The sequence below is a fragment of the Thamnophis sirtalis genome, unplaced genomic scaffold (genome assembly GCF_051295495.1).
Source record: "Thamnophis sirtalis isolate CommonGarterSnake01/CBP01778 unplaced genomic scaffold, rThaSir2_p1.2 scaffold_7, whole genome shotgun sequence".
Classification (NCBI taxonomy): Eukaryota; Metazoa; Chordata; class Lepidosauria; order Squamata; family Natricidae; genus Thamnophis; species Thamnophis sirtalis.
In genome coordinates this window covers 74746509-74771821 of record NW_028261387.1, presented here as the reverse complement: position 1 = coordinate 74771821, position 25313 = coordinate 74746509, and the positions used below count along the sequence as shown (strand labels likewise).

The following is a 25313-nucleotide window of genomic DNA, read 5'->3' as shown; positions in this document are numbered from 1 at the left end:
TAAATTTCATTAAGTTTAACTAGTTTTAAATTATACACTTCCATCTATCAACCTGTATCTTTCCAGTAGCAAAACAGTCTCATGTCTTCTGCCATTTGTGGTGTCAGTCCTCTAATCGAGGTGGCGCAGTGGTTAAGTGTGCTGTACTGCAGCCACTTCAGCTGACTGTTATCTGAAGTGCGGCTGTTCAAATCTCACCGGCTCAGGGTTGACTCAGCCTTCCATCCTTCCGAGGTGGGTAAAATGAGGACCCAGACTGTGGGGGAGATATGCTGACTCTGTAAACCGCTTAGAGAGGGCTGAAAGCACTATGAAGGGGTATATAAGTCTAACTGCTATTGCTATTGCTAATCATCTCCTTAAATCAAATTTGTATGGACTCCTCTTAGCAACTCCTTGCTTATAAAAATATCTCACGTAATTTTGATGCCCTCCTTCTGTTTCCTTAATCAGCTTATCTTTGATTGTCAGTAGTGTTATCAATGATGTTGCTAATAAGATTTCTTTCTTTAAATCCATAAATTCTTTTGTTTTTTCTTCTTCTGTGTCTTGCCATCTGGGGAAGAGTTCCCCTCCATTTAATTCCTCTTTCAGTATTCCACTCTTTCCATTTCCAGAAACAAACCAATCACTATAAATATCAGCAAATTTAATTTCTTTATGGTTATTTTCCTCTTCAGTTTTTAGGATTCTAACCTCCACTTTTTCCACTTGATGAACATCTCCAACTTCTTCATCATATTTTACTGTTAAGATGCTGTAAGTCTTCCAACTTCTTCTCCATCCTCTCAAATGTGTTTGATAATTTCTGAATGTCTAAGAATATCTTTTGCAGGCTTAAAGTTTCTTTCTGCTGTTGAACTTGTGCCATTATCTCCAGCTAATAAACACTACTGCTCTAGCTTGGAAGGTTTTTACAAGATTTAGCATAGATTCACAATACATTTTTATTTTCACTTTTCTCTGGTTGAAGATATACTTCAAAGGGACATCTGCATGTCCTTCCTCTTATCACTCTCTATAAACAAGCAGTGAGACCTTGGAGCACCAAGCCAGGACAATCAGCAAGAAAAGTAAGAGTGTTTCGTTTCCAATACACAAACCTCCAGCCTCTGAGTAGCAGTGTTATTGTTGCAATTTTCTTTGTTTCTTTTTGTATCTTTTTTGTATTTCAAGTTAAAAAAAGGTCCGATTCTTGAATGAGTTAGAAAAACACCCACAGTAATGAAAGAGGAGAATTTTAGTCCATAGGTTACAAAAAGTAATAAAAAGAAAAATAGAAGAAGAAAACTTTCATTCATTTCCATTCATTTTAAAAAGCTTGCATAAATTCCATCCATGAACATAGCATTTAAAAAGTAAGATAACCCACTGTCCAAAACCATTCCAAACTTAATTCCACCGCTTATTTCTTCTTTTCACCGATTTAAATTAATGTTATTTATAGGCAATCTCTTTTAAAACGGTAAAAATTCCTCACCAGCTGGAAACACTTTCTCTTTCCGTATCCTTCCGTTTTGGAGCCGCCCCGACTTCATCAGCCTCTGCCTGGATTTTTTGTCGCTAGCTTGAAGAACTTATCTTGCATTGATCAGGGACTTAGCGATGTCCCTGAGATCAGCAAGACGTATTCTTCCTGTTCACCGTCTCTGCGGGACGGTTTAGGTCCAATTGGACCACCCAGAGGCCAAAGTATCGGCTGGGGTCTCGGAGCATCGAGACCGGACATCTGTGTCGCCGCAACATTGGCTCCTCCTTCCAAACCATTTTTATTCCTATAGTTTGCATTAAACAATGTATTTGATAGGTTTTTCAAGTAGAATTCTCACCTGACAGATCATGTCTAGTAACAAAGCTCTCTGTGTTTGGGGAAAATACCCTCTCTATTGTAGAGATACGACGCGCGACACATATCATACAGGACTGCAAATCTGAAATACAAAATATTTTATGACATATTTAAAAATCTGACTGCTTTCAGCACACTATCAAAGAGCTTCCATTTCCCAGTCAACTTACAAAATGTAAATGTAAAGGTTCCCCTCACACATATGTGCTAGTCATTCCCGACTCTAGGGAGGGTGCTCATCTACGTTTCAAAGCCGAAGAGCCAGCACTGCCCGAAGACGTCTCCGTGGTCATGTGGCTGGCATGACTAAACGCCAAAGGCGCCTGGAACGCTGTTACCTTCCCACCAAAGGTGGTCCCTATTTTTCTACTTGCATTTTTACATGCTTTTGAACTGCTAGGTTGGCAAAGCTGGGACAAGTAATGGGAGCTCACTCCGTTACACGGCGCTAGGGATTTGAACCGCCAACCTTTCTGATCGACAAGCTCAGCGTCTTAGCCACCAAGCCACTGTGTCCCTATGAGATATATGTATATAGAGATATGTGACATATACCACAGTATAAATGAATGGAATACATTTAAATAAATGGATGATTTGTCATTACCTTCCCCTTCTTCTAGCATGGCTCTCGGTTGTGATAAAGCAAAACACTGCATGGTTTCAAATCTTTGATGCAATTCCTGACTACTTCCTATATCTTCTAGAAGTTCATTTAATGGTTTCACCATCATACGACAATTAAATGTGTGACTTTTCTGTCTCGGTGCTTCATTGGTCCAAGAAACTCCATTCACTAAAAAAAAAAAAAGTAATAGACTTTCTCATTAAGTTGTTGGAAAAAGAATGATGACTTTAATTCTGTATTTATCCAGCTACCCTGGCTAGTTAGAACTAAGGAGGGTTGGGGTTAGGGCATGCTATTGTATGTAACATTTATGGACTGCAAAAAAATTATTCACAAAAGAAAAACCAATTTAATGTATGGAATATCATGTATCAGGCAAGCAAAAACCAAAATCTGCTATAAATATATTAAAGGTGGAAGAAGGTAGAGGATTCTTCTAACATCAACCATTGGTGTTTGCAACATGAACTTATTTATTTATTTATATCCCATCTTTATTATTTTTACAACTCAAGGCTGTGAACATATCCTGTGTGGTGAGCTGGGTTGACATAAAATGATTGGCCTAAGGTCACCCTGCTGGCTTTCATGGCTAAGGTGGGACTAGAACTCACAGTCTCCTTCTTTCTAGCCTGGTGCCTTAACCACTAAACCAAGAGTGTCAAACTTACGGCCTGCAGGCCGGATGCGTCATGCGCTTGCAATGCCCAGCTCCATTTTAGAGAAAATGAGAAAGTCGTGATATGTCGTATGATGACAACACAACAACGCAAGTTTGACACCCCTGCACTAGACCAAACTAATTTCCTTGCACTTGAACAATGAAAGCTGGAAAGACAATCAAGCAGTAGTCTCACTCCAACTATTCCCATTTCTATTCTGGATTCCCTAAATGTTATCAGTACTGTCAATCATACACAATGTTAATTTGCAAGCATATTAAGAGATATACTCCACGATTTTTCTGGGATCATTATGGTAGAGATTTAAGTCCAGGTGTCTTTGCAATCAAGTGAATCATTTCTGGGAATTAGAGCGATATACTGTATAAAAACCTAACTCTAATAGAACTAATAATATTGGTCACAACTGAATTTGCATCTTTTCACACTTAATATTTTATTATGATTAACATCAAGATTTAACCAAATTTCCTTAAAACATTAAGATGGGGTAATAGACTTCTATTACAAAAAATAAATTTTGATTGATGTTATGTTCAGCAAAGTTTGGTAAAAATGAAAGTCAGTATTTTAACAGATTCCATATAATGGTATATTTTAAATAAACTGAACAGCAATATTTCAATCTGCATTAACAGAGAATAGCATGTGTTTACTTACTACATATATTCTTTGTTTTTCCATAAAAGCTCAAGGCATTTTACATGAAGGAATCCCCTAATCTCACAGCAATCTTCTGAGATCAGCTGAGGAAATCAGAGGTGGGTTGCTCCCGGTTTGGCCCAGACCAGGCGAACCGATAGTAGCAGCGGCAGGAAACTCCACCCACCTGCCTGGACATTTCTGCGCATGCGCAAAGTATTGCACGCACGCGCCTGAACCAGAAGTTAAAAAATTGGCAACCCACCACAGAAAGTGTGTGTGTGTGTGTGTGTGTGATAACAATTTAAATTACATAAACCATATTTTTCAAGTTACAAAGATCCAAGTATAATTTGGTTAAATACCGAATTTTGCTGAAAACTCTTCATATTAAGGTACAGTGTGAATTAAAATTTAAAGAAATACTTTAAAGTTAATACTGTAGTTTAAATTAAACATTTTTTTTTTTTTTAGAAAAGGTCAATTTTGCACATTTCACATACCAAGTAATTATGAAAAGCTTTCTTACCTGCAGATTTGGGTAAATTTTTAAGAAAATCTTTCCGATCTTCCTCATGTAAGATACTGTAAACACTTGTATTAACCAGGTCCTCTTGTTTATATTGCAAATACTGAGTGACGTTTTCAGATACAAATACAATGTTTCCGTCCCTATTTACTACAAATAAGAAGCCATCTAATGCCTGGAAATAAAGTTATGGAAAACTAGTATTGAGGCATTTAAACACACAGATATATTAACAGTTATTATGCACTGAAATAAACATCAGTGTTGCTGATGATATTACCTATTTTGGTAATGAAACATTGACAAGAAAACAACCAAGCTAAAAACAACAACCAAGCCCCAAAAAACCCCACCGTTCAACTAAGAGCTACAAATATTCTCTGCTATCAGTATTTTATAATCCTACACTTAGCAACACAGTATCTATTGCATTCACTTATAATCCTAGACTTGCACTGTGTGTATACACAGCAGATGCCTCCTAGCTGATAGGATGTAGGCAAAATTATATTGGCTTATAACATAGTCTCTTGATTCTAGCTTGTATAGATTAGTAGGAGCATCTGTAAAGTAAAACTGAACTTTCATTATTCTTGCACGATGCAGGCCAAAATGTGCCAAAATAGACCAGTATTGTCCTTGCTTTTATCAGGAATGCTGCAGTCTGGCATGAAAATGATTACATCTGAAAACCTGGTCGATATCTTCTTTCTCTTATTTGAAAACATCACATGCAAGTCTTGATTAATCAGAGAGATAATGGACAACAAAGTATCTCTGGGCCAATCTGGTGGCATCCATACCTTATAGAAGGCTGTATTATGCAATGTGAAAGAAATAACCTAAAAGGGCAGGGAATTAATGCATTAAAGAAAAAAAAGATATGTTTTATATCTTGGAAACTAAGAAAAAAAGGAAAGAGTGTAACTGAGTTGAATGGTATCATCTTGTGTGAGAATATCTGTAGGGAAGTGAATGTGTAGATTTAATTATGAATAAAAGAATGAAAAGATATGCCATGAAGTAGCAATAAGTTATCATGGGTGCATATGTAAGCCAGAATCCATAGATGATAAAGATCGAATGTTACACTCCAGTGAATGGTGACAATGGATAACTGAAGATGAGATAGGAGGAAAAATTGTGTAGCATTTTGAATGAATGTGGTATAGGAGATTGGGTCATACAGAGAGAATGAATAAGGAACAAATTGTAAAACATACATAAAGGAACAGCAAGTGCTTTGAGAGGTATCGGATGATGTAGAAAGTCATGGATGGATGGAGTTGATGAGGTCTTCATGAAGAGGAAGAGGAAAAATTTAAAGAACAAAGGGCAATATATAAAGCAGTTTGTGGATGCAATGAAAGGAACAATGTCTATAAAAACAAAAAAGGAATGAAGACATACCGGTAGTCTGCGACTTACGAATGTAATTGAGCCCAGAACTGTGGTCCTAAGTTGTGCTGGTTGTTACCTGATTTTACAACTTTTTTTCCACAGTGAATCACCGCAGTTAAGTGAATGTGTTGGTCACTAAGCAAACCATTGTCTGCTATGAGCGCGGGGGGGGGCAGGGGGGGCGGCGTTTGCCAGAAACTGGAACATCGGTTTTCAGCAAAAAGTTGTAAATCTTGGTCATGTGAAACCGCAGGGACTGTCACAATTTTGAATCCAGATCAGAAGTAGCCTTGGGGATGTCTCTTGTAATTTAAACAGTTGCTAAGCAACCAGTTGTTAAATTCATCTGAATATCACGTGTGTTAAACTCGCCATGTCAAGCCGTCATGTGACATATGCTTTTTCCCTTTTCCCGGAGCTGGGGTGGACGTGGCCTGCATGTGATGTGTCTGGCCCACGGGCCACCAGTTTGACACCCCTGATCTATATAATAAATTGTTTTGTGATAAATTAGTTTTAGCTATTTCTTTTTTTTTTTTTTTTGAGAACTTATACTTTTCATTTAAATGAAATAAAGGGAGGTGAGTAGCTCAAAATGCAATAAATAAATAAATAAATAAATACTTCTTTGGCTTAATACGACCTGCAGCATCCAATCTGGGTCAATCACCGGGACCAGAGATTTAGTATTCTGAGCTTTCGGGTTCATTCTGGAGCCCATTCTCGGGAACTTCTCTTCCATCAGAATTCGTGCTTTGGGCTATATTTATTTGTGCCTGGTTGTGTGTGGCTTTTTAGTTCTTGATTGGGGTGTTGAGGGTCAGTTATTAAGTCACTGGCTAGTTGTTTCCTTGTGGTGTCAAGTCCTCAACCCCCAAGTACCTGATAAGCTGGTGGTAAATCAGTACTCATGTTGACTGACAAGGGGCTCATTTCCCAGGCATCAATCCCTGGCTATTTTTCCCTGGCTATTTTTAATCTGCTCAGCCAACAATCTTAGTAGCTGGGAATTTGAACATATGTCCTTGTTCATTGTCATAGTTGTTTCCTATCAGCTCTCAATATTTTTACACTTCAAAAACTGTAAAAAATGAGATTTCTTCTCCATTCCTAGAAAATGAATAATGTACCCTTTTCCTAGTTAGATGATATGTTGGACTGTAATACATATCCTTTCTGAGTTATCATGACTTTTGGTCCACCTTTTTGGAACGTATTATAGATCATCATTGGAAATGAGCTATTGAGTTGGGCATTGCTTATATTAATAATTTTTAAAGAGCAAAATCAATACTATTCTGTTCCCACTTAGATTGTAATTCCTAGTACCCTTTTAGGGAAGGAGTTCCATTGATTTTGACCTTACCAAGACATTATAAAGTGGCATTAACACTTCACGTGATCTTCATTCTATCTCTCTGTTTATGCAGCCTAGAACTGTGTTGCCTTTTTTGGCAGCTGCTGCACACTGCTGGCTCATATTTAAATGATTGTCCACTAGGACTCCAAGATCCCTTTCACAGTTACTACTGTTGAGCAAGGTACCACCTATACTGTACCTGTGCATTTCGTTTTTGTTGCCTAAATGTAGAACCTTACTCTTTTCACCATTGAATTTCATTTTATTAGATAGTGCCCGATGTTCAAGTTTGTCAAGATCCTTCTGTATCTTAAGCCTATTTTCTGGAGTATTGGCCATTCCTGCCAGCTTGGTGTCATCTGCAAATTTGATGAGTTCCTCATTTATCCCCTCATCCACATCATTGATGAAGATGTTGAAGAGTACTGGGCCTAAAACAGAGCCTTGGGGTACTCCACTGCATACTTCCCTCCATGTAGATACAGTTCCATTGAGGACTACACATTGAGTGCGGTTGGTCGGCCTATTACAAATCCATCTGGTGGTGATGCTGTCTAACCCACATTTTTCTACTTGCCTGTAAGAGGAGTGGTCCCAGTGAATCTTTATCAATAACACCCTGTCCAGTTGAAGATACATCTGCCTTCTGAACATCATCATCAGTAGATGCTGTTTTTCCTGAAATTGAAAATGCCATGCGATATATACAGATTTAACTGTTACTATTTATTATTAAAATGCTTTAAATTATTTTAATGAGAATTTAAACAGCTGAAAAAAACAGTATTGAACCATACACAATATTAATCTTTATTCCATATTAAAGGATGAAAGCTTCCTTGGTGACATAGAAAATATAAATTCAGCTTCACCATGACATTTTTTGATAATGATAAAGATAAAGGAGATCTTGTGGATTTTATTCTGCTAGTCGTTGTCAACTATAACAGACAGTGGTCATCTCCATTTCAAAGCCATTGAGCCAGCGCTGTCCGAAGACATTTCCGCAGTCATGTGGCCAGCATGATGTCACAGAGCACTGTTACCTTCCCACCGAAGTGATACCTATTTATCTACTCGCATTTGCATGCTTTCAAACTTCTAGGTTGGCAGGAGTGAGGCAAGGAGGGTAACTCACTCCATACTGTGGCACTTGTGTCTTGAATCTGGGTTGCCGGCTTTCTAGCCAACAAGCCCAGCATCCTAACTGCTGAGCCACCGCACCGCCCTTGAAAATGAAGACTGGGTAAGTATTCAAATGAGAAGAAACTATCCAGAACTGTGTTATGATAGCTTGAGGAGAGAGCCATAGGTCTACCTATTTCTTCTATGACCTCTTTTATGTTCTTTATTTTCTCCCTTCACAACAATAAAATGATTATGGAAATGATTTAAATGGTTCCTTCCAACTCTTGATTCTATAGCAGTATGACTTGGCTCTTCTATTATACATGCTAGTCCATGTATGATATGCCATATGCTAAATAAATAAATAAAATGACTTGGATCTAACCAATCTGTTATTTTACTGACTCTAATACAGTGTAATAAATGTAATGTATGAATCTTTTAGTAAAACATTAGTCAATCTTTCACTTATTTTATTTGTGGTATCCATGTTGTTAATGTTAGCTTAAGTGGCCAAATATTTAGCAGAAAATAAAATGTATCTCATATTTTAAAGCTAAAATCAGACTCATGTCTACATGATTTTTATATAAAAGGGATAGTTTATATAAATTAAGAATCAGTCTTGCCTTGTTCCTTTATCTGGCGTATCTGTCGAACTGTTTCCTTTAAAATTGCACATTTATCTGGTTTAACATTGAAATGATCAATGTCACTCAAATTAGCAGATATCAGTTCAGCTAGTTCTTCAATATATTTACTTTCCTGCTCACGTCGCCGTTTCTCTCCACTGCATACAAGACTTAAAGAGAGAGAAAGATACAGAGGTTTTATGGGTTAAGGCTTCTGATCGTATGATTTCCCTTTATAAAATATATTAATCAAACTGCTAAATTAAAAGTGGTTTTGATTTATTATAAATATAAATATTTATAATATATAAATATATTAAATAACTTCAATTCAGCAAGTCACATCTAACCCTTTGGAAATGACACCACCCCCTGACCCCATGGCCACACTGATATTTCCCAACTGGGTATCAAGAGGCTAAATGTTACACTGTTTTTGAGGAAAACTGATTTCGGAGTAGGAATTTATCACAATGGTTTTCAAGGTTGAATAAAAAAATCAATACAAGAATGCAAATGAAGGGAGAGAGGGAGAGGGAGAGGGAGAGTTGAGGTCTACTACTGTCTTTTCTCAACTCTCAGTTTGCTTCAACTCCCTAATATATAATCCCAACAGATTATCCTTGAAGAATCAAGTCACAAATGACTGCCTGGTCCTACTCTATTGAATTAAACATGTACCTGATTTATCATGTTTCCCCAAAAATACAACCTACCCTGACAACTAGCCCCACCCTGTTTTTACGTGTGGGCCTAATATAAGCCCTACCCAAAATATAAGCCCTAGTGAAGGGGGTGGGCATGGCCAGCATAGGAGGTGGTGAGCGTGCATGGGCCGACAGTATATGGCAGCAGCCACAGCCCTTGTAGCACAGGTGAGTTGAATACCTGTGTAAGCAGCAGGCAGAGGAAGACACCGGGGGGGGGGGGGGAGGCAGGCGATCTGGACATGCTGGGCAGGCTGTGGGATAGTTGGGCATCGGTGGGCCAGGGTGTCAGTTGGTCACGGGAGGCTTATCTTCTAGAGCCGAGGTGGCACAGTGGTTAAATGCAGCACTGCAGGCTACTGCTAGATCAGCAGTTCAGCGGTTCAAATCTCACCGGCTCAGGGTTGACTCAGCCTTCCATCCTTCCGAGGTGGGTAAAATGAGGACCCAGATTGTTGGGGGCAATATGCTGACTCTCTGCAAACCGCTTAGAGAGGGCTGAAAGCCCTATGAAGCGGTATATAAGTCTACTGCTATTGCTATTCATGTCTCTTGGCTTGCCTGCAGCCTACCCAGCACATTAGGATTGCCTGCCTTCCACTCAATGCATCGGGATCACCTGCCTTCCGTTCTCTGCCTTCTGCTCTGCGTAGCCCCAGAGTGCGCCGTCCAAGGGACTGACAAGCTGCAGCTGTTATTGGATACAGTCGGTCCTCATGCATTTGCTGCCTCTTGTGTATGTGCTGGGGATGGGGAGCCCATGGCTAAACACCCCATTTCCCCAAAAATAAGCCTAGTCCTTATTTTTTTGGGGGGGAGGAGAAATAATACCAGGTCTTATTTTTGGGAAAACACAGTATATACTCCCCTTCCTCCTAAATTTTTTCTTCTTGTAATAATATGGCTTTACTTCATTTCAACATTTTAGGTATGCTATCAACTGAACTCTATTCTAAATATTAACTCAATTTTAAATTCTGAAATTACCATACATTATTTGTAAATGTTCTATAGTAACACTATTTTAAAAACTTGGAAATACTTTACCCTGGTCCAGCAATATCACATGGTTTTCGTTTTCTTGAGTCACTGTTCATACTGTCCAAGATGTTCTCTCCTAATCCACTCATTCTGATCATGTATCAGCAGCTGAAACCATCAAGAAATACAGTAATTAAGTTTAAAATTTTGCCTAAGAAAAAAGGTAAACATTCGGAAAAACATTCAAGAATGATAGGATTGTGAAGGACTGATGATCATGTACTTTAATGGCTTTCAGTTTATTCATCCACTGTTATTTTAAAACTCAACTTTCAATCCTTTTTCCTATGTTCAACTTTCTGTTTTCTTGAATATTACTTGATGCCCCCAAGTCTAGGGACTTCCTAAGGACTGTAAAAAATGTAAAGAAATTCACCACAGACATCAAAGGATATAGACCCATGGTGATTTACAATGAAAATTAATAATAAAGCATTCACAATGTATCAAACATGTAAACTATCTATGCCAAATATATTTAAAAAAAACAGCTGGAGAAAACGTAGCAGCTGCTTCCACTTCCTGCTTCTGCTCCTCTTCCTCATATACCATAAATTCAAGATAACAATCTCCTCTGTTACCTAACAGACATGTTCTCAATAAGGGCACCACACTCTCCTACAGATTCAAAACACGGGTGCAATGTACTTTGGGCACAGATGTGGGTTGCTCCAAGTTTTACTACTGATTCGCTTCACACACGCTTCATATGCGCAGAACAATTTACAGTGAACGTGTGCACTAAACAACATGCCGGCAACGGCAGCAGCAATCACGGAACCGGTTCAGCGGTGTGGCCAGCCTGGGTAGCTGTTGGTTCTGTGACCCAGGCCAAACAACCGAACCAGGCCAAACCGGGAGCAACCCAACTCTGTTTGGGCAGCGACACACACACACACACACACACACACACACACACACACAGAGAGAGAGAGTAATTGAGCATTTTGTATGTACTGCAGCCTTCAAGGGATGCACTTGCAAAGTGATGAAGGCATGAGTTACCAGAATAAGATCCTCATTATCCAGATACCCCTCCAACTGTTCCCCTTTCCATTTTTGCCAGTGAATGTTACCAAAGCTTCACTTAGGTTCAACTGCTACATAATCTACGCTTAAGTGGATAAAGTAGGTTGCCTGTTGGGCCATTTTATGCCCTCCGGAGGCTTCAGGTTTCCCTAAAGCCTCTGGAGAGCGAAAAACAGCACAACGGGCAAACTGGAAGTCTATTCCCGAACTTCCGGTTTGTGCATTGGGCCGTTTTTTGCCCTCCGGAGGCAATGCCTCGTGTGCTCTCACAAATGACTTTGTGTGTCACCTGTGGCAGGCGTGCCATACATTTGCCATCATGGACCAATACCATTTCAAATAAATGTTGTCCAATCTCTTCTTAAAAACCTCCAGTGATGGAACACCCACAGATTAATTGTCAATAATTGTGGGTGGCATTTCTTGCTGATATTTTTCTTTGCAATGTTATATAAAGTTGTTCTAATAAAATTAGGTTTAAAATAATTAATACAAACAACCATCAATACTTTTTTTTTAAGAAAAACAAAATGTGAGTCCAATGCATGCCACTAGATGGCAGCCCAACATTAAAGAACTAGACAACTGCCATTTAAAAGGACAGAAAATCACTAAAGACTTTTCAATAGAACAAGCAAAATTAAGTATCTTGATCATGCAAAAAAACACATGTCATGCAAAAAAACACATTAGAGCATCAGCTTACACTTTTTATGTGGCATGTAAGGTCTCATATGCATGACTTTTTATAACAAAACTCAGATCTTGACGCAGAAGTTCAGGAGGCAGTATTTGTTTCTCGCACAACTCCTTTTCTAAAGAGTCACATATTTTTATAGCACTACAAACTGCCAGGGAGAGACAGGAAGTACACAAAAAACCAACAACCCCAAGATAAAGGGAAAGAGAAAAACTCAGGAAATATGAGGACAAAGAAATATATCAAAAACCCACAAGCATTTTAATTTGCCGAATAAACTGCCCCAATATCTTTTTTTAAAGATATTAAATTTTGTATAGCATTTGTATAGCATAAAAATAAACAATATTAGCAGTATATTAAGCTCCTAAATAAAAAGCTACCATATTTCAGCTTGGACAAGAATAACTTTCCCAGAAGAAAAATGTACAACGAATATTGCCTTTGAAAATTACATAGTTCAATTGTTAATAACAGAAAATTGGTCCGTCTCCTTTGTATTATGCTAAGCTCCTTTCTCTTTCTTTCAATTATAGTTAAAGGATGAGAACATTTAAAGGTTAGTAACTCTAATTCTACCTGTTCATCATAGTAATTGTTACTGGCTGAAATAAAAAACAACTGACAAGAAACTAGATAGATCACTATGTAATGGAGAAGAGATACTTTAAAATAAAATTTAAAAAACCTGTCAGTCTTACCCTAACAACAGTGCTGTCCCCATCTTATATCATTTCCCATTATTATTTTTTGTTTTGCAATGTCATTATGCCATCTATTTGCCTAGGAAGACCCTGTGCTGAAAATATTGAATGACATTAACTTCTTTGTGCTACAAGACAGTCACTACAATGCCAATTAACCAAAGCGTTATTAATGCAAAAAAGTATTCATTAAAAAATACAATAATGAAGCTGGCTCACAGAAATAAGGATGTGGTTCCTTCATTTTTTTCTCAGCATGTGTTTGGAGTTATCTACCCATGTTTCCCTAAAAATAAGTCCGTGTCTTATTTCCAAAATAAGCACTAGGGCTTATTTTCAGGGGGCTTATTTTTTTTCCCCCATGCTCACTTCTTCTGCTTGTTCATGGCGGGGCAGGAAATCAGGTGTGGCACGCCAGTGCTGCCACCATGAGGCAGAGCTGCCCTACGTGCCCTGCTTACGTCAGGGCCTCTGTAGCCAGACCACCCATGCCCAGAGATCTGCCTCGCCCTGCAGTCATGGCACCAACACATCGCTCGGCCTCCTGCTCCTTTGCAGCTGCAAGCAAACAAAAGTGAGCCAGTGGTTGGGCTCCTGTTGCACATGGCTATCACCGCAAGGAAGGTGGATGGCCTGGCTGCGGGAGCCCTGCGGTAAGCCAGTGCAAGGCACATGGGGCACCTCCTCCATCACCCTGCCTTGACTTGTGGCTGCAGCACTGCAAGCAAGCAGACAAAATGGGCAGATGGGAAGCAGCACAGGCTCTTAAGTGGGTCTTATTTTGGGGGTAGGGCTTATATTAAGCACACATATAAAAACATGCTAGGGGTTGTTTTCCGGATAGGTCTTATCTTAGGGGATACAGGGTATATTAACTAAAACTCTCATTGTCATGACCTTTAACTGGGCAAAAAAGTGCATCATATGACAAGCATTTTTTTAATGCAAGTATCTCAAATTGGCTAACATACAGACCATTCCCAAGGGAATGAAATTTGGATAGGTTTTCACTGCTTTAGTGCTACTGGCTGCTGTTGGACTTCATTTTCAACATTGCATGACAGTTTCCCAGCCAGACTTGCAATCCATAATTCCCTTCCTGCCCCCCCTCCACATAGAAGCCATTTATCTGAAGGAAGGGAAGAGAAGATTTCTGCTGCTCCCTGCCAAATTTCCACAAGGAATGGGAAAGGGTTTTTTTGCTTTCACATTTCCATGTAATACTAAAATGAATTGTGCAAACTTTATTTTTAAAAATTTGGGTAACCTGCACCTTGTTGGGTTATTATTATTTTTTTTTACCTAAACCGAGAAGCAAAGAATTAACCCAAATTCACTTAACAACCATATTACTATTGTTGAGTGATTCACTCAACAACTATGCCAAGAAAGCACTAAAATGGGCAAAATTCACTTAACTGTCCCATTTAGCAACAGAAATTTTGGGCTCAGTTATGGTTTTAAGCCAAGAACTACATATATGTATCAAACTCTGCTAGGAGTACAATAAGTTTGATTTAAGCATTCTTTAGAGTTTGTAATAGAATAAGAAAGTACTTTTAATACATACATGATATGCGATAAATACTTAATACAGAAAGTCCTCAACTACCTGCAACAGATGCTGCAATAATCCTAAGTGTGAAAGATGGTCATAAGTCACTTTTTTCAGTGCCATTGTATCTTTGAAAAGTCACTAATCAAACTGTTTTAAGTTGAGGACTACCTCTATGAGAAAATCTAATTTATTATTATTATTTATTAACTGATGTGGATGACATCTTTCAATAAAAGGTACTTTGAAAAATGCATTTTCCTAGCAGCAGACTTCACTGGGGATATTCCAAACACAAATCAGCTTGGTGTCAGTCCTTATGAATGCAGCTAGAATGCAGAATACAAAGAGGCCAGGGCAAGTCGTTCTTAATTTCTATGATTATTTAAAGGTAATACATTTGGAATAACATGAAATTTTCAGATAGTACCGAGATCAAATTTTGCTAGATGGAAAAATCTAAAAATGGTTGAGTTGACATTGCTATAAAAGGAAGTTAATTCTCAAAGGTAAAGTTTAACAGCTGACAAACTCTTTCTCCTAAATGGAAAGCTCAACAGTTCAAAATATAATAATAACTGGCATTTCAAATATGGACACTAAATATTTTTAGTGGCTTTTTTTAATGTGCTTCATTGGATATATTAGTTTAATGAAATAATCAGAAAACACGTGCTTCTAGTACAAAAATAAATAAATAAAACTCAATGGAATGGAACTATAGGAAATCTATCACCATAGCAGGTGTGCAATGCATTATTTTACAAATAGGAAACCCAGAAAGACTGTCCCTTTGAAGAAAAAAAAATTCTAATTCAAATTTCAATTCAACTATGAACTTTCCCAATTGTCTAACACCATTCACTGCCCCTCAGGTAGAAGTCTATATCAAAATCTAGAACTAATACTGAAATCTAGAACTAATTCTAATATTGAAGGGTTACTAAACTGTACCCTGTTGGAATTGGGATTCAAAACACTTCAACCCATAAATATTATACTCTGTGACTTCCAGTAGCACTCTCCTTCCTCCTCAGACGAGCTGGGCTAAAAACAGACCAAGCCAGTTTGCCTAGAAAAGGCTGGCAGGGAGGTGGAGCCCACATTGATCCAAAAATGAGACTGTAACCATCCACATAGCAACTGTGCTGCTTGAACAGAGCAAGGAAGTGTTTCTACACAAAGAGGTATTAGGACTTAACTTCCCAGGTTTTATTTTGTTACAGCAATTTCTTTGCCACTCACAGCAACACATGTGTGTTCAGTGTTAATGCCACTTTATGATGCCTTGGTAAAGCCACACTTGGCATTCAGTTTTGGTTGCCATGATGTAAAAAAGATGTGGAGACTCTAGACTTAGAGAAGAGCAACAAAGATGATTAGGGGACTGGAGGCTAAAACATATGAAGAATGGTTGCAGGTACTGGGTATGTCTTCTTTAATGAAAAGAAGGACTAGGGGAGACATGATAGAAGTATTTCAACATCTCTGGGGTTGTCACAAAGAAGAGGGAGTCAAACTATTCTCCAAAGCACCTGAGGGTAGGACAAGAAGCAATGGGTGGAAACTAATCAATGAGAGAAGCAACTTAGAACTAAGGAGAAATTTCCTGACAGAACAAATAATCAGTGGAACAGCTTGCCTCCAGAAGTTGTGAATGGTCCAATACTGGAAGTTTTTAAGATGATGTTGGATAACCATTTGTCTGAATTGGTGTAGGGTTTCCTGCCTAAGCAGGAGGTTGGACTAGAAGACCTCCAAGGTCCCTTCCAACTCTGTTATTCTATTCCATTCTATACCAAGAGATGATGATGTTGATGAAAAACAAAACACCAAAGTCTTAAGAACAGGTTAAAAATAGAGAATAGATACTCCCCCACACCCTATTAAGGCATTAATGGGGATAATATGAATAGGGTCATAGGGGACATAATGGAGCTGAGGGAAGATATTCTTTCTTCCCTAGTATACACGACGAATATTTATGACTTCTAAAGAGATTAATCTAAACTTCATTTTTTTATCCATCACTACTGTATTATCATTGCCATAGTATTTTACTGGTATTCCCTTATTAAATTTCCATATTTTCTAATATGGCTCACTTTTGCCACTATAATTTTTTGTCCATACCAGCTGGCCTGCACATGTTTGGCATGGCCCCCATATTTACATCCATGATGTAAACATCAGCTGATTTTAACAAACTTAGGTAGACAAGAAACAGAAGAAGAAATTGCACAGGATATGTGTGCTGGGTGTTCCCCATTGACTCTCCTTTTGTTGGAGGCTTAATTTTAAATTTACCAGGGCTGTGCCAGTTTATCATTTCCAATAGTCATCGAATATCTTGGTAAATTTTATTCCTAGGAGAAGTATCACCCAAATTATTTTAGGAGATCACAGCAGCTAAATGAACACATGGAATCCAGGAGTAATATGAAAAATTCTGAATACTCAAAAAGTGAATGTTACATTACAAAATAACAACATTAGAAAACCAGACCAGTATACAGAGGTTTGTATTATGCTTTAAAATATTCATTGATTTGTCTTACTATAAGTTAATATTGGTTAGAGTCTTACTCAAATTATACTCTGCTTGATCATTTGCAGCTGCTACCATTTACAGTTGCTACCAGCAGGATCCAGACTTGTAGGATCTCTATCAGAGCTTGCAATAAAACAGATTGGACTCTGTTTCTCCCGTAATGAACTATAATTTGCACATTTGTGGCACATTTGTAGCAATAGCACTTAGACTTATATACTGCTTCACAGTGCTTTCTCTCTAAGCAGTTTACAGAGTCAGCATATTGCCCCCAACAATCTGGCTCCTCCATTTACCAATCTCGGAAGGATGGAAGGCTGAGTCAACCTTGAGCCAATGAGACCAGAAATGCCAAACTGCTGGCAGCCAGTGATCAGCAGAAGTAGCCTGCAGTACTGCATTCTAACCACTACGCCACCGCGGCTTTAAAATCTAATACCAATCATATAACTGGCTGGTGGCTATTTGGCCATTCACTTTCTCTTGACCCAACCCACCTCACAGAGTTGTTCTTGTGGGGAAAATAGGAGGAGGAAAGGTGTATCAGATATGTTCATCCTCTTGAATTATTTATAAAATAAAAAATAATAATGGCAAGATTGATTGAGGAAATAAATGATATAGTGACTCTTAAAAGTTAGTGCTGCTTTTTCATTGGCATTCTTAGCCAACAAATGAACTGTAAAGAATGACATATGTACTGTATCCTCTCAACTGAGACGTACTGTAGTTACTGCTTTCCTCAATATCAGATTATTTATATTGCTGAGTTTGGGCAATAGGAACAAAAGCAGAAATTCATAGTATTTCTAATGTAGCTATTTTAGAAATAATTAAAATATTTTTCCTCTCAGTTTTGTCAGTTTCTAAACACTAAAAAGCAGGCCAGTGTCTGAAACATGATAGTGATAGTTAGAGGACAGCCATACAAGGTAAATGTTATTATTGTGCCTATTTGTGGTATGGGTGTGTTTGTTACTCAGCCTCTTGATATGCTAGACTGAAATAGGAGATTCAAGATGCAGTCCAAAATTATACTACAAATAAAATTTACAAAGGACTAGAGCTGCTTCTGGTGAATATAAGGCTGTTTTCTTTTCTCTTGCCTCCTGTTATGTGGTGGTCTTCTTCATGTTAAGGTGATTTGATATACAGCTGCTCAAGAATTAGCTTTTGTTGTGTAAAGAACACTATTGTCAAGATATGGAGGAGTTAGAAGTTACTAAAGAGCATCACTTGGGGTGAGGGCCGGAATGCAAATTAGATCAAGTAGCATTTCTTAATTGAAGAACGAAAGAGAAAATATTTATTCAACTTATATCAAGCTTCTCTCTCAAAATTGCATTCCAAACCATTACAAGGCAGACATGAGACTGAGGCTAAAGCTGAAAGTTTGAAGCAGTGATCAGCTCAGTCATGGACGTGGGGGAGGGGCAGGGATGGGTTCCTGCCAGTTCTAACCTCTTCTATAGAAGAGGTTCCACAAATCTACAGTGCCGTTTAGAATCGGTTCCAGCTCCCTCTCCCCGCCCGTCCACACATCATCAAGATGAAGAGAGAGAGGAGGAATTCTGGGACTTGAAGTCTACAAGTCTTAAAGCTGTCAAGTTTGAACACCCCTGGGTTTTTTTCTCTCTAAAGGGTTAGGGGTGCAAGGGTCTTGTAACTTGACAGCTTTAAGACTTGTGTGTTTCAAATGCCCAAGTTTCTGAGTCAACATTTTGGTTGCTAAGCAAGAGCGTTGTTAAGTGAGTTTCACCACATTTTTAAAATTGGCCAGACCCATCCAGTCACATGATGACCAAGCTACTCCCACTCGGTCACATGACTGACATGCCACTCCTACCCAGTCACATGGCTGGCAAGCCACTCCTACCAGGTCACATGAATAAGAAAAACGATGTGAAACGACACGTGACGGCAATGTGATGCAGCGAGTTTGACACCCGTGCTGCGTGATATAAAAATAAACTCTGTTTAATAGGTCAACAAAAAAGAAATGGTTAAACTATCAGGATCGGCAACAAAGATAGGTTTTTTTTTCTTTTTTACATTTTTATTATAACAGACATGGCAACATTAGAAGTTATTAATGCTTTCAACATATTTTCATATATTACTTGAAGTGAATATTAGAACATTCATCTTTTAGTCTACCAGTTAAGAAAATATTTTTTGTTAAAAGAAATGAGGTAATGTTACCAAAGTACAGAACTCTTATATTCAGAGCAGTTTGCCAGTGTTTACTGCAGTAACTATCCCTTTAATGTTGAAGACAGGACACATCATTCTAACACTTTCAGTAACTGAGAGCAGTTGTGTTTCTGTTCAAAATAGGACATATAATCAGCTAAGCATACACAATCTGGGTCATAAAACAAAGCCAGGCTCTTATCTTGTCAGAATATCTGGTTTTGTTCTGCATTTCTACTACTTCTGTTGTATAAAAATATATCTTAGTGAATTTTTTGTGGATGATATATCTAGCATTATTAAAGCACTATTTTCATGATCTCCTTTGTCATCTTAGTTTTCATAAGTGAGATTGATTTTAAGAGTGCTTTCTGACTCCATACTCTAAACATTAAGACAGTTCTTGATTCTAACCCGATATTACAATTTGGCTGAAGATTTATTTTAAAAGTTTTTCATGTTCAAGAAATTTAAGGACCTCAAATTGAATGACCAAGAAGTTACAATCATACTGAACCAGACCTACAGTCAATTAAACAATCTCCATACTCTGAATCTAAGAATTCTTTGTGTGCTGTTTATATACAAACATTTACAGAGAATAAGAAATAATTCATCTACTTATAGCTTGTAATAAAAAATAAACATTACTATAGAATTTCTGAGGAGCTTTGGATGTAAGAGGGTTTATGGAAGGTTTTGGAGGTTTAAATGATACAACTGCATTTATTTGTAAGCACTTTCAGCATTGTATCTCTGGATCAAGATAAGGCATGGCATTTAATACAGCATTCTGTTTGTGGGTGCACCCTGCTAGTTCAAAGTATTTTGTCATGTTAGACAAGATAAACTTATGCTGCCCCTCATTTATCATTGACCGAACCATACAATAAAAACAATGCATATCAGATTTTAAATCATCTCTTTAATCTCTTCTGCTTTCCTTTGGTTATCCTCAACATGTGCTTTTTAAATTTTATGATTAATCAATCAATTAATCACCTACATTAGGTACATAGTTATAAATTCACCGTACTAACATTTCTTGGTTCTGTATTCAAAATAAATCCTTTATTTTTGTTCATACTATTGTAAAACATATAAATTGGGGATTTAAAAATGTCTTCCCATTTTACTGCATAGGAATCATATACTAAGATTAGCACCTAGCTTAACATCAGGCAGCTCCTCTTTCCTAAAGATTTTTAAGTACACTACGGGAACTAAACATCTATTGATTGTCATGCTATCTAGCCCACTTTTAATTAGCTTGCTGATTAGCATGCCATTGAATACTTTGTCAAATGCTTCACTGAAAAAATCAAAGTTGCAACTTTTCTTGGGATCACACCAGTGGTGGGTTCTGAATCCTGTTGCAACCGGTATGGTGCAACGGGGTCGGCCGTCCACCACATGCACGTGTGCAGCACACGTACAACACGTGCATGCATACTTACCACCCGTGACACTCTGTGATGTTCTAGCTGCTTGGCGGAGAGTCGTACAGGCACCGTACGCTCCGTGTGCATGCGCGGAAGCCCCGATCGGCTCAAATACTGGTAAGGAGGACGGGCGGGAGGGCCCTCTGGAGCACTGTACCAGAACGGTACCTGGTGATTCCAGCAGGCACCTGTTGACCCGTACCGGGGCATACTGGTCATGTCCCACCACTGGATCACTCAGTAGCCATACATATTTCATTCATTCATTCAATCAATTTTTACGGCTGCCTATCTTATTGAATAACTGGGTGGCTTACAATTCAGAAAATACATTGCAATGAAAAATTTAAAAAAAATTAAAACAATAAAAACAGTACAACATTAAAAAGACACAAGAGAAAGGTATTTGCCCCATTAGCAATATAGCCAGAAATCAGGGCTCTTGAACACATTCAGCACCCTAGGCTGGGGAACATAGCCAGTTTTTTTTAAAGGTCTTACAAAATAGCTAACAGAGTTGGGACAACTCTGATCTCTGAAGGGAGGATGTTCCATAGAGGAGGGGCCACTGCAGAAAAATCTCACCTTCTGGTTCCCCCCCCCCCCAGCTGACATTCTTTGTGGCTGATAGAATCTGCAGCATGTCCATTCTGCTGGACCTAGTTCCCAACCAGAGAAGGGCCTTGACCTTAGCCCGATGTCATGTATTACGTTCAGCAGTTCTGATTAGAAGATACAAAAAAATATCATACCCTTTACAAGTATGTCCTTGTGTCTCAGGACAAGTAGAAATTATTGAACATCATCTTTTGTACTGTCAGTTTTACACTGCATCCTGAAATACTCCAATTCCCACATTCCTAGCTAATAAATAGGATATATTGGCTAGCAATATAAGAAACTTTTACTTTCTTATATTAATCCTGATATAACATATAAAATTGTCAGGTTCTGTATGGTGGCATACAAAATTAGATGAAGAATGATGAAGAGCAATTGAACTTATCTGAGTAGAAAATGGCTTTGCCTCATCAACATTACCCATCAGTCTTTTTTTTTAATGTCAGCTACTGTCCTATACCTTCCTCTGATTTGTCAGGGGCTTTATAATTCTAGATTTTAGGTTAGTTTTAAATAATAAGAATGAACCTTTTTAGCATATTTTTCTATGTATCATTCCTTATTATTTGTTTTCGGATGTTATGGATAATTGAAAACTGTCTTCCTTTCTGTTTCTGCTGGTTAATGACTTGCAATAAAGTAATTTGAATTTGCTTGACCTAGTTGAATTGGTAACAACTCTTGAAAAAAGGCAGATCTCGAGCCATGTAGGGCTTCATACATAATCACCAGCATCTTGAATTGCATCCAGAAACATACCGGTAACCAGGAGCAGATTATACAGGAATGGTGTTAGGTGTGTCGTTTATCTGGCACCATATAAAGCGGCAATCTGTACAAGTTGGAGTTCGTGAATGGTCTTTAAGGGCAGTTCCATGTAGAGTTGGTTACAGTAGTCTAACCTGGAGATTACAAGAGTTACTGTGACAGGGCCTCCTGGTCTAGGTATGGGCACAATTGGTGCATCACCCAAAGGTGTGCAAAAGCTCTCCTAGCCACAGCTATCACCTGTTCTTCAAGCAGGAGTCACAAGCCGAGGAGGACTCTCAGATTGCACACTGGGCCTGCTTGGGGCAGTGCAACACCATCAGAACTAAACATGGAAGAACCTTGTTTGGGAGGGAGTCCATTTACCCACAGCCACTCTGTCTTACTAGGGTTGAGTCAGAGGCCATTTTGCCTCATCCAGTCTCCAACAGCCTTCAGACACTGAGACAGGCTTCTTGGGTACAAGAAGGGGTACAGATATAAAGCAGGATGTCATCTGCATATTAATGTATCTCACCTCAGATCACCTCAACCAGCAGCCTCATATAAATGATAAATAGAAGTTCTCAAGTTCTCAAGAAACCCCACAGCTACAGGCTAAATCTCTCACACTTTATCAACACTGACTGGAACCAGTCCCAGAGGAAGGAGGAGGAATAGCACAATTCAATGCCACACATCCCCAGTTCCCAGAGTCAGCCCAGAAGGATACCATGATTTTTGGTATCAAATGCCATTGAAAGATCAAGAAGAGCCAGGACAGATGCACTACCTCCATCCTGCTCCTGCCAGAGGTCTTCTTTGAGCATGATCAATGTCATCTCAGTCCCAATTTCTGGTCTGAACCTCTCCTGAGAGGGGCTAGATTATCTACTTTACCCAGAGTTCTCTGAAGCTGCCATGCAACCACTCTCTGAACCACTTTCCTTAAAATGAGTGATTGGAGAGGAGATGAAAATTTGCCAGGCTAGCTTGGTCAAGCAATGGTTCTTTGAGGCGGGGGTGGGGTGGCATCACCGCCTCTTCAAGAGCTGACAGGAGCACTTCCTCTCTCAAGGAGGAGTTAACTATTATCCAGATCCACTCACACATATCCTCCTATGAAGCATTAATTAGTCAGGAGGGACACAGATTTAATACACAAGTGGTTGAGCTAGCAGTTGAGACATCACTTCCTCAGGTTCAAGAGGCTCAAACTCTTCCAAGATCTCCTTGCTTTAAGGAAACAGGAACAGGTGGTTTTAATTCTTCCCAGGTGAAAATTATGCACATAATTTTAAAAAGCAAACCATGATTAAGTTTTCAAAATGAAGACAATAAAGCAATTAATAGCATTGAAGTTACAGTATTGGTACAAATAAATAGGGAAATCAGTTAGCCCAATTGTCACAGCTGATTTCTATTTGATGAGGGCAGCTCATATTTTTGAAGTTTCTTTTTCACAACCATATACATTCCTGTTTCATAATCCAGCAGGAAATAACTAATTTAATCTGAATTACATAGGCTCAATAGTACAATACCCAAACATTTGTACATTCTAAAAAAGAGGTGCTTAGCCAAAACAGGCAATGAATGAAGCTGTCCAAGAATGCTGATGAAAAGTAGCCTATTGTGTTTTGTACATTTTTAACACTCAGCAATTGATTTAATTTCAAAAGCACAAACTACTGCAGGCTTTACAGCAGCCAAAATGTCACCTTCATGTTGAACATATTACTATTTGCTCTTACGTTCTTCAAAAGTAATTAACATATCATCTTTTGAAATAAAATAAACAGCCTTAGAAATACATAAATAGCAACAGAAAAAAGTTCCATTTAATAATAGTGAAACGGGTAATTTGAGCCATACCTTATGTTAATGGCTTTACCCAAAAAAATCCACAGCTTAATATATAGTATCCTTCAATAAAAATAATGAAGTTAATATTTTGAACCTATAATTCTTTCTTTTTAATATACACACACACACACACACACACACACACACACACACACACACACACACATATATATATATATATATATATATATATATATATATATATATATATATATATATATATATATATATATATATATATACCAGTCAAAAAATTGTTATTTTCTATTATGATTAAGAAATACATGTATGCAAACTGATGAAAGAAAAGATCCTGTCAAGACATGTTTCATTAATCATACAATTAGCAGCTGGAAACCACAGCAAAATTCTACAAGAATCAGTATTTGAATAAATTAGAAAATCCCTTAATCTTCTATCCCTAATTTCTGTATAGTATTTGTATTGTTTTGTATCATATTGTACAAAGAGCCATAATTGATTTCTGGGCATAATTGATTTCTCAACATAGTAGAAAGTGTGTTTTAGAACAGCATTTTCTTATGTTATGTAGGAAACCACTACTGAAAATGAATCATCTGCTTTGTTGTTGTTGTTATTGTTGTTGTTGTTGTTGTTGTATTTTTATTTCATCTTCTCTATATATAAAACTCAAGGAGGTAACACATCTAATACTCATGTGTCCTCTTTTCTCCACGACAACAACCCTTTGGGGTGGGGTAAGCTGAGGGAGGGGGAGGTGTCAAAGTTATCCAACCAGTTTTTGTGCCTGTTCTAGAAACCAGTCTCCTGGTTTCTAGAACAGGGCCTGCGTCACTTACCAAACTGGCTCTCCGGTTGATCAAATACACGCGGGGGGGGGGGGAATCCTATCTAGCACAAGTAAAGAGATATTTGACTATCTGCTACTGTTAATTGGTATACATTTTAGCTAGAAATTTATATGCACTCATACAAGTATACAGAATACATAAGTATTCTAATCATGTTGTCAGTTGTCTCATTTGTTTAATGGGGGGATCCTTTTGTATATACAAATATGATATCTATATAAAACAATAAATTACAGCCCACTTCAGATAGTAAAATAGTATCCCCTACTTTATATGTGAGCTATTACACATTAAACTCTCTGATTCTGCCACCATTCCTTTTCACACCAGTTTATTTTTTTTTTCTTTGTAACAATTTCCACTTTCAAACACCTAAAGAAAGGATTCATCATATATGATTAAAGCATGACACTACCGTACTTTCTGGCTATGCCTGATCTACACATCCAAGCAACAAGGTCAATTCATAATT

The 25313-nt window shown here is 38.1% G+C and overlaps 1 protein-coding gene across 3 annotated transcripts in view; it reads right to left on the bottom strand.

The window, feature by feature from the left end:
- The window catches only part of NCOA3 (nuclear receptor coactivator 3), a 92635-nt gene that overhangs the window by 19185 nt on the left and 48137 nt on the right, over positions 1-25313 (bottom strand). For 2 of the 3 annotated variants that reach the window (XM_087720437.1, XM_087720438.1), the window contains 6 exons: positions 10607-10708; positions 8850-9022; positions 7670-7770; positions 4332-4506; positions 2457-2645; positions 1830-1931 (listed from right to left, as the gene is read on the bottom strand). In XM_087720437.1, the coding sequence (XP_087576563.1) occupies positions 1830-1931; positions 2457-2645; positions 4332-4506; positions 7670-7770; positions 8850-9022; positions 10607-10698 (832 nt within the window). In that variant the 5' untranslated portion in view covers positions 10699-10708. The remainder of the gene's footprint in view (positions 1-1829; positions 1932-2456; positions 2646-4331; positions 4507-7669; positions 7771-8849; positions 9023-10606; positions 10709-25313) is intronic. The other variant, XM_087720439.1, reaches the window with a different exon arrangement.